Source organism: Lynx rufus, unplaced genomic scaffold, assembly GCF_022079265.1.
Source record: "Lynx rufus isolate CCGP_SWC_20201006 ecotype Redwood Valley unplaced genomic scaffold, mLynRuf1.p SCAF_15, whole genome shotgun sequence".
In the NCBI taxonomy this organism is placed as follows: Eukaryota; Metazoa; Chordata; class Mammalia; order Carnivora; family Felidae; genus Lynx; species Lynx rufus.
Window position 1 is genome coordinate 10,168,355 of NW_025814829.1, and position 9,146 is coordinate 10,177,500.

The 9,146-nt window shown below is 36.5% G+C and overlaps 1 protein-coding gene across 1 annotated transcript in view; it reads left to right on the forward strand.

The window, feature by feature from the left end:
- The window catches only part of USH2A (usherin), a 754,837-nt gene that overhangs the window by 410,882 nt on the left and 334,809 nt on the right, over positions 1-9,146 (forward strand). The window contains exons 35-36 of the mRNA XM_047077230.1: positions 2,951-3,102; positions 7,820-7,982. Coding sequence (XP_046933186.1) covers positions 2,951-3,102; positions 7,820-7,982 — 315 coding nt within the window. The remainder of the gene's footprint in view (positions 1-2,950; positions 3,103-7,819; positions 7,983-9,146) is intronic.

The window sequence follows — 9,146 nt, forward strand, 5'->3', positions numbered from 1 at the left end:
TGATGCTTGAACCCACGAGAGGCGCTGCCCCAGCCTGAGCTCCAGTGCCAGCCAGAGTCCACTACTGAAGAAGCTGGAAATGCAGAAGAGACATATCTGCTGCCTAGACTGCTTGAGGCCACAGCTGCTTTGCCCCTCTGCTGACCTCACGACAGTCAGCGAAAGCCTCAGCTCTCGGAACTGGAAGCTGGACATTTTCTTTCGTCCTGTTCCTGCCCTCCTTGCAGTGCCTCCCATTGTGAAATCAAGGAGGAAGCCAACAAACAAGATGGCTGCAAATGTAGAGCATGGGCTCTTAGGCTTAGCATACAGAGCAGACTGTAGATGTGGGGATGTAGGTAGATGAATTGGATGAATAACCAGCTTAGCACCCGTACACACTCCTCTTCCTTCCATTACCTTCCGTGACCAGCAGTAGTCACTACATGCTTCTGCCTGACATCCTACTGTGCTTTGTACAATGCAGATGCTCTCACCCTCTGTCACCATATTCCCATCTGGGTAGTGTGAATTCCCCCTTGAGTTTAGACACAACCCTCCTGGATTGTCTGCAACTTAAAAACTAAGATAGAATGAATACCCACTAACTTTCTTTACATAAATCAGTAGGGAAAAGGAGGAGAGAAAATTCGTTATTACGTACAAATTTTTATGTAATATGCAAAAATAAGGCATAGTAACACCTACAGTTCTCACTTCCATAACTAGCATAAGGCCACAGTTGATATTTATGACTTCTTCCCTTTGCCCTCGGCCAGTAGCTCATCTGTTTAGGATTTTTGACCTAGTAAGGCAACCTGAACCTTCATTACTAAAAGGTTTACGTGCTTAGTGTCAGTGTGCAGCAGGAAGCTAATTTCTATGTACTATTTTTTTTCTTGCCTGTTTGTATAGTTGCATGAGGGTCCCAAATTGCCAGGTAATGTTCTCAGTTTCCAATTTAGTGGTATCTAAATTGAAGCCCGCAACATAGTATTCCTCTTTGTGGCTAGAAAAAGCAAAAATATTTTCTGTAGGTTATTAAGTGTAATAGTGAGAGGAAACACTCTGAGGACCTTCTCTTGATTTTCATTTTTATATTTCTCACTAAAGAAAAACCGGCATCAAATACTGACCCCCTAGTTAAAATCAGATGCAGCATCCTGTAGGAACCACCGCTCCCCCCAAATCCAAGGCATTATCACCCAGCCTAGGCTATAATGTAGGTCTCAGTAGGCTGTTCCAGCAATATCTTAGGGTACAGGTTGATGGTGTATGTTGTAAGATTAGTAACTTTTATGGTGTTAGCTCACACCTTACTTCTCTTGTTATAAACTGATTTTCATATCAAAAGCAAAGTTGTGAAGGATAGCCCAACAATGAGTGCAGCATTCTAGAAATTTGTAGATGATGGTGCTGCCGAACATCGTGAGCAGGTTTGTGAAGTGAGCAATTTCCTCCCAGGGGAATGGGACGGACACTGGTGAAAAGCTCCTGGTGTCATGGTCCCACCAGTAATGCTTTCCCTGATGTGTTGATGGGTGAAGGTTTGATCATCCTTCAGGACATTAATGAGACCAAATCTGGTGTTCCTAGTCTAAGATTGAGGCACCCTGGAAGCCAGCTGAATTCTTTGAAACCTTGACTTTACTAGAATCTTTTGTTTCAAAACTCATTCCTTCTCCAAATCTTCTATCTTGGAGCTATTTTTTAATATCATCTTTTTACCAAGTCTCCTTTCATATTTCAGGTAGCTAGGTATCTGTCTTTCCTGTAGCCTTACATTTTCCCTCTATATTGGATGCTGATACTTTTACTATGCTGCATGTTCATTAATGTATTCATTCAATCAATGGATATTAAGTGCCTACTATGTTTTTGGCATGGTGCTAAGGTCTAGAAATACACAGGTGAGGAAGAGTCAAGATTGCTTTCAGGATCCTATAGTCAAGCAATTAAATACCACTGTGAAATTAATTTTACTTTGAAAGAGGTTCTGATTTGGGCATGTAAGCAAAATTTTGTTTCTCATAGTATAATGCTTCATCAGTTTGGGGATTCTGTAATTCCAGTGAACATAGATTCCTATCTTCCTTTAAAATGCAAATATGTTGATTGAATAATTCGAATGATTATATTCAATAACCATGTAATTTCTTATATCTCTACTAGTTGATTTCATGAAAAGACACATAACTTTCCTTCTGATATAAATTTAATTGATCATTACAAACAGCAAATCATAGTTTCTCCAAAACATTCATGATTGTCCCATGAATGGAATTTGTGCAATTTGTGCCTGGCTTTTATGTTTAGGTTATGAAATATTGTAGTTGAGGACATGGGTTCTGGAGCCAGACTTCCTGACCAGATTCAAATCCTGACTCCACCACTTGCCAGTTACATGACTTTGAGCAAGTTACTTAATAGGTCCGTGTCTGGATTTCCTCATCTATAAAATGGTGATGATAATAACACTGCCTCTCTTCTGATAATGCTGCTAGGAGAGGGTCAAAAAGGAGTTTATATACAACAGGTGCTTAGAACAGTGCTTGACATATCCTGAGTAATATATAATGCGTTAACAAATAAGGTCATTTGGCTTCTAGAGCATATCGATTAAGGATATCATTTTAGAAAGCAATGAAAATTCTAAATGTACTTAATCTATTCATATTTGATCTGGAACGCAGATGATAGTAGCTAACATGATGTAATAGGAAGAGTCCATACTGGGACTCTTAGGTCCTATTTCTGTCTCTCTACTAATCAGCTTAACAGTTTGATATTTAAGGGTTTAATGCCTGTCTTATCCTTCCGAAAGAGACAGGGTTTAGACCAGAAAAATACCAGATACCGTAATTTAGTAATTCCATGAAATTAGAAATCCCATCAGTAAGTGCTTGCTTTCTTAAGACATTCTTTGCTGTTTCTCGTAAGTCACACTAAAAGCCAATTATTGTCTTCCCAGGTGTTATCACAAGCTACGGACTATATCTAGATGGTATATTAATTCACAATTCCTCAGAACTCAGCTGTCATGCTTATGGATTTGCTCCTTGGAGCTTACATTCCTTCAGAGTCCAAGCATGCACGGCCAAAGGTTGTGCTCTGGGCCCACTGGTGAGTATGTGCATTTACATTCTGGGAATGTACCGAATGTCAGATGACAGGGAATATCAAGGAAGAAGTAAGTGGTGGTGACTCACTCCCTGCACAGCTAGGCTTTCAAGCAGGATAGGAGACGTTCTTTTTATAAAGTTTTACTTAAGAGTTAGTAAGAAAGAGTTTATATTCAACATAAATTTCAAGACCGCCCATAGGTCTAGTGAAGGACAAAATCTATATCTCACTGAAATTTTTAAAGGCAAGTTGGCCAGTTTAGCAGAAATACATACAATTTTGTTTAATTGGGTGACTTATTTTGAGTAGATGTTTTTCTAATAATGGCCTCAACAGCTAAGTAAGTTATGAGTAAAAAGCAAAAATAATTAAAAGTCCATAATTGCCAAAATATGGCAACATTACCGCCCAACAAGTAGGTCAATCAATTAAAAGGTTGAGCTTGCCTCATCTCTTAGAATCAAATATATTTATATCATTAACGTGATATAGTTTCAAAGAACAGTATTTAAAATTGCATTGATATTAGCTTTTGATATACACATTTCAGAAATCTATAGTGTATATCTATATTTCATTAGCAGTTAAGAGATTGACAAATTGTGCTCTTTATTTTTTATATAATTTTTAAAACTCAATAGTACATAATTGTCACAGACTAGCATGACATTCTTTAGGTTCAAAACATCCCATTTTATGTTTTGTGCATTTTCCTTAATTAGATTTAGCTTCTTTTAAGGGAAATGCTCATTACTTTTAGATATTTTTTGGCAATGTTTGCTAATGCTCTATCATTTTAATGCACTCTGTCTTCATTGAAGAGTGTATTATATAAATATTACCTTGAAAAACAGCTCTACACTTTAATTTTGGCTTCCTTATTTTTGATCACACCTCCCATTTCGTTGCAAAGATTGGTTGCCTTCCAAACTGCTAACATCATCTATCGGTGGAGCTGAGCTGTAGTCTTTATTGCCATTAAGTATTTTATAGCTCAGACCCTCTGATGGTTACTTACTCTTAAAAGCAGGAATGGCAATAGGCCAGCTTTTCTTCTCCATTCAAAAGAAAAGAAAAAGAAACATGAGCACACTTCACATGAGTTCGAAACCTAGACTTTTTTCAAAAATACAAACTGCAAATTGGTTCTGGCTACTGAATTGGCTCCCACACTGTCCCTTGATGTTCTGGCAACTTTAAACAAGGGGGACATGGTTATTGATCTGCATCCGGTGCAGGTAAGACAGTAGGCGACGTTAACCTTAAGAAATCAAATGCCACAATGCCCTGATGGGAAGGGGGAAAACAGAATTGGATTGTAAAACCTGCTCTGCCATGGCCTCAGACATTCCAGACTCAGTCCTGATGTAAAGCGCAGCTATTTTCTCCTCTTGGCACTTTTTTTTTTTTTTATCATATGCTCAGTATGCAAATGCTTTTCCCAAGTCAATGATCCATCTCTAATCACTGGGATTGAACAGCGTCTTTATTTAGAACAAGTCAACTATATGCTGCCAGGGAGTTAAAACCTATGGTCTTCGAGTGATTTCTAAAATATTTTTGTACCAGTTACAGTCCATACTGTACCCTGAAGAGGTTACATACATGAATATTCCAAATCTCCCTGGATATCTACCACAATCGTGAAGGATAATACAGATTCAGATACGTACATCACTTAAGGGTATTCTTTATCTCAAGCCCAATGTTATAACAAATGTTTTGTTGAACTAAAAAAAAAGTCATGGTTTCTATTTTTAAATCTTTTGCTGGCAGAAATTGACAAATTAAGTTTTGAGAATCAAACTTTTGCTCACCTCACAGCATTTTTAAATGATCATTCTTGGATTTTAGAAAGATAAGCCTGTTTATTTTGCATCTTGTATATATTTATTATCATTGTTTTTCATGCATGCAGGGAATACTATTCTCTGTTTTTGGTGACAGATGTGCTCTGGTCCTGAACGTAGTATGGGTCACCCTCAAAATCGGCAAGTGATATAATAAAGGGAAAAAATTGTAAAAAGGACAAAGTCTATAAAATAGAATACTTAAAAAATAAAAATGCATACATATATCCCGTATTTCTACCATTTTAATGCAATATTAGCTTAATGTGTTTTGTTTTTAGCCTAAGTTTGTGACCTGTTATTTATGATTAAGAATGAACTGCTCTATACCCATCTTCAAGTTCAGTTCTCATTCATTTACACGTGTATTTGGCTCTTCAAGAAATCACAGTGTTAAAAACAATTTATAATGCTTTTGATCCTACTTTTAAGATGCTAATAGGCATTGTCAAATTTAATCCAGTAATTGGGGTTTTATTAATGTTGGAGATAATGAAAAATTAACAGAAAATGCAACAGAGAATTACTTTTTAAAAGGTTTCTCTGCTTTCAATGATATTGTTGAATTAGATTAGAGAGAAACCCTTCACGTTTTGTGTCTCTATAATAAGATGCATTGAATTTGTCCATAGGATAATCACTTGGCTTTTTTTTTTCTTTTTTCCCCCACTTAGCCAATGTTAGACAACCCTAGTGGAGTCTAAGATTGGGAATTTTATGACTGTGTCTGGCCTTGGAACATTCATTGGATTCAATTCTCCAAGGACCCTTTTAAGGATGAAATGTGAAACTATAGGTCACTGCAGTGTGATACGGTTAAAAAGCTGCTTTGGTTTCTTGATGATAGTATATTTCTACACATAAACACACCTAAACAAACATACACACGTACTCACCTTTTCACATTTATTTTTCACAAAGAAACAAATTAGTTATTTAGGACATTTAAATCTTAATGGCAATATGCAATTCACAAGAAAATCCTATATGGGAAATCTACCCTAAACCTGCTATTATTCCCTGTGCCTCCTTGGGAAACATACTCCTTCTATGAAACCTCAGAATTTTCAACTATTACAACAGGGGAAAAAAGCACCCGCTTTAAAAGGGATTGCTGTAAAATTTTAAATGAAATATTTACGCAACGATTTCTGGTACATGGTAAGGGTTTTATTAAGGATGAAAATTTTATTAAAATGTTTGTATGTTTTCATTGCGCATTTGTTCTCAAAAAATTTTTTATTTTCTGTCTCAAGGGAGGTTTCCAGGTAAAAGCCAAGCTGGCCTTCCACAATATCTTTTCCTTCACATTCTTTTTTAAGGCAAGGTAGATAAATAGTAGGTAATTTTTTTTAAAGATTGAGTCAAAGCAAAATAGTACAATTGCCAAATTTAATGTAGCATAAAAACTGAGGTATTTATCCAGATACTTAAGGAAATTTTTAAAATATATCATTTTGAATTAACCAGATATTTGAGGATAATAATATAATTATCTGGAATTGCCCTTAATTCTTCAACTTTTGAATCTCGTTTTACTTGGAACCCTTTTAAAATCATTTTCTATGCAATAATTTGAATTATATACATAGACATAATGAAAGCAATTGCATTGTTATGAAATATTAAAATGATGAATTGATATTTTTCCAGTCAAGTTTCTTTACCATTTCTTGTACCTAGCTATTAGACTAAAAAAAAAAAAATAATAATGAGTAGCAGTTATAGATCTAAAGAACCCCATAGCCTTTCTCAGATGAAAATAAAACATGTCGTGACCTCATACTTATTAAAAATTAACACTCTGTCTTTTTCACATTTATTTTCATAATTGGGAAAGTGTATTCGCCCTAACAAATGAAGGTTTCATAATTGAGAATATTTGCCTGCCTAAGGATTTCGTGTTTGATCACCTTCTTGTGAGGCATGAGCCTGTACTTTAAGAATAAGGTCAAAATTATCAACATATTCAATAAACCTTAAAAGGTCAAACATTTATGAGTGATGCTTATGAGGTTGTGGTGATTAGTTAACAAATTTAAGCCAGTTCTTAGAAGAGGCCAACGTATTCTGAATCCCTTTCTAATTTCTTGCCACTTTCATCATCCTCTGGTCAACTAGTCATTTTCTCGATTTAGCTACTAAAATCTTCCTGGCCCCTGTGCAGTTCGGGATTACATTTTATTTCAAAGTTCTTCTCTTTAATTCATATTTTGCTCTTTTCTGCATAGGTTCCTTAACACTATATTAATGAAATTTTCAACTTTTTTTTTGTGATTATACCTTAGGGATGGAATCACTCAGGCACATTTATTTCTTGATGTCTGGCATGATACCATCTTTAAGTATCTGGTAGCAACACAGCTCAGAGAACTGTGTGTGTGTGTGTGTGTGTGTGTGTGTGTGTGCGCGCGCGCGCACGTGCGGGAGTGTGCGTGCATACCGGTGGAAGTTGGAATGGCCTTTGGCAAAGCCCAGAAGTCTACCACTCCAGTCAAGAACCTATGAAAACAGACCTCATGCATTCTTCTCTTTTGCAATAGCATAAAAATTGTTTCTAAGAGGTCCTAGAAGTAGTCTATGGATACACACGGCTATCAGTGCAATCACAGTGTGAGCTGATCCTCATATTCTGAAAACATTCACAAACTGCCTTGGTCAGGAGCTCAAATTCTAAGCTTTAACAGCAGGAGGAAGAAAACATGAGGTATGCTTTGATCCTGCTGACAAAATGAAGTATTCATACAAGATGCTACTGTCAAAATAGTTTACTTCACAGGAGAAGAGATTCTTTGAAGAAATATGCTCAAAGTGAAGCATGCACTTATTTTATTTGCAAACAAAAATAAATCTTTTTATACTCACAGGTGGAAAATCGAACTCTAGAAGCTCCTCCTGACGGAACAGTAAATGTGTTTGTCAAAACAGAGGGATCCCGGAAAGCCCACGTCAGATGGGAGGCACCTTTTCACCCTAATGGACGTTTAACATACTCAGTCCTTTTCACTGGGGTTTTCTATGCAGATCAAGGTAACTTGTTTATCATTTTTTAAATTTTTATCTATTTTTTTATTTTATATATATAGAGAGAGATCAAAAGCGAGCTGGGAAAGGGGCAGGGGGAGGGAGGAAGGGAGGGAGAGAGAGAGAGAGAGAGAGAGAGAGAGAATCCCAAGCAAGTTCCATGGTTCCTTGTTCAGTGTGGAGTCTGAGTTGGGTCTCGATCTCACAACCCTGGAATCACCACCTGAACCAAATCCAGTGTCGGATACTCAACTGACTGAGCGCCCCCCCACTGACTCAGGTGCCTCCAATTTTTAAACTTTAATATGAGTAGAAAACAATTTATTTTCTTTTGACATCTTTCTTTTAGATACAGATTTTAATTTCCGTATTTTCCTTAAAATGGCCTATATTGATGAGTTAGGGCAGAGTTCTCATTGTGTGGTCTCCAGAGCAGCAGTGACAGCTTCATCTTGTAAACTGTAGGATGGGCAAATTCTCAAGCCCCCAACCCAATCTACTGATTCAGGAACCCTGGAGGTGGGGCCCAGCACTCTGTTTTAACAAACACTTTGGGTGATTCTGATGCATACTTAAGTTGGAGAAAGACCAGTGTACTTTACATTCTATATTCGTTCCCCTTGCTTAATAAATGAAAACCTAACACATTATTTAGGCAAAGAGTTGAACATTAAGTCTGCGGTCCATTTTAAATAAATGATTTTTTGTGACTATTTTGCCATTTCTAAACTATGTTGGTATATGTTCCAGGATATTAATTGGACATAGATTAGACAGCATTGGGCTCCTTGAAAGTAATATCAAAAACTGATTTTTTTTTTACTTTGACTTTTGGCACTGTACCATATACTTTATTAAATATCAGGATTTAGATTGATTTTTAGAACATCATTACAAAACGGAAATAACAGCCTTGAAACTTGTAATAGAAGTACATTTGCAAATGCATAAAACAATTGCTCTGTTTAGCTATGCATTTTGTTAGCACTTTTCATAGCAATAACCTTACTTCTGATAAAGATTGTTCTGCTTAGCAGAAGCAATCGATGTATCTTTCTTGACTTTACCATGTTTAGACAAAACTTGTAAGAGGATAAATCTTGAAACCTCACATTTTTCCAGATCAGACACTATGCTTATCAAACATGGTGCAATATGGTTGTGAAACAT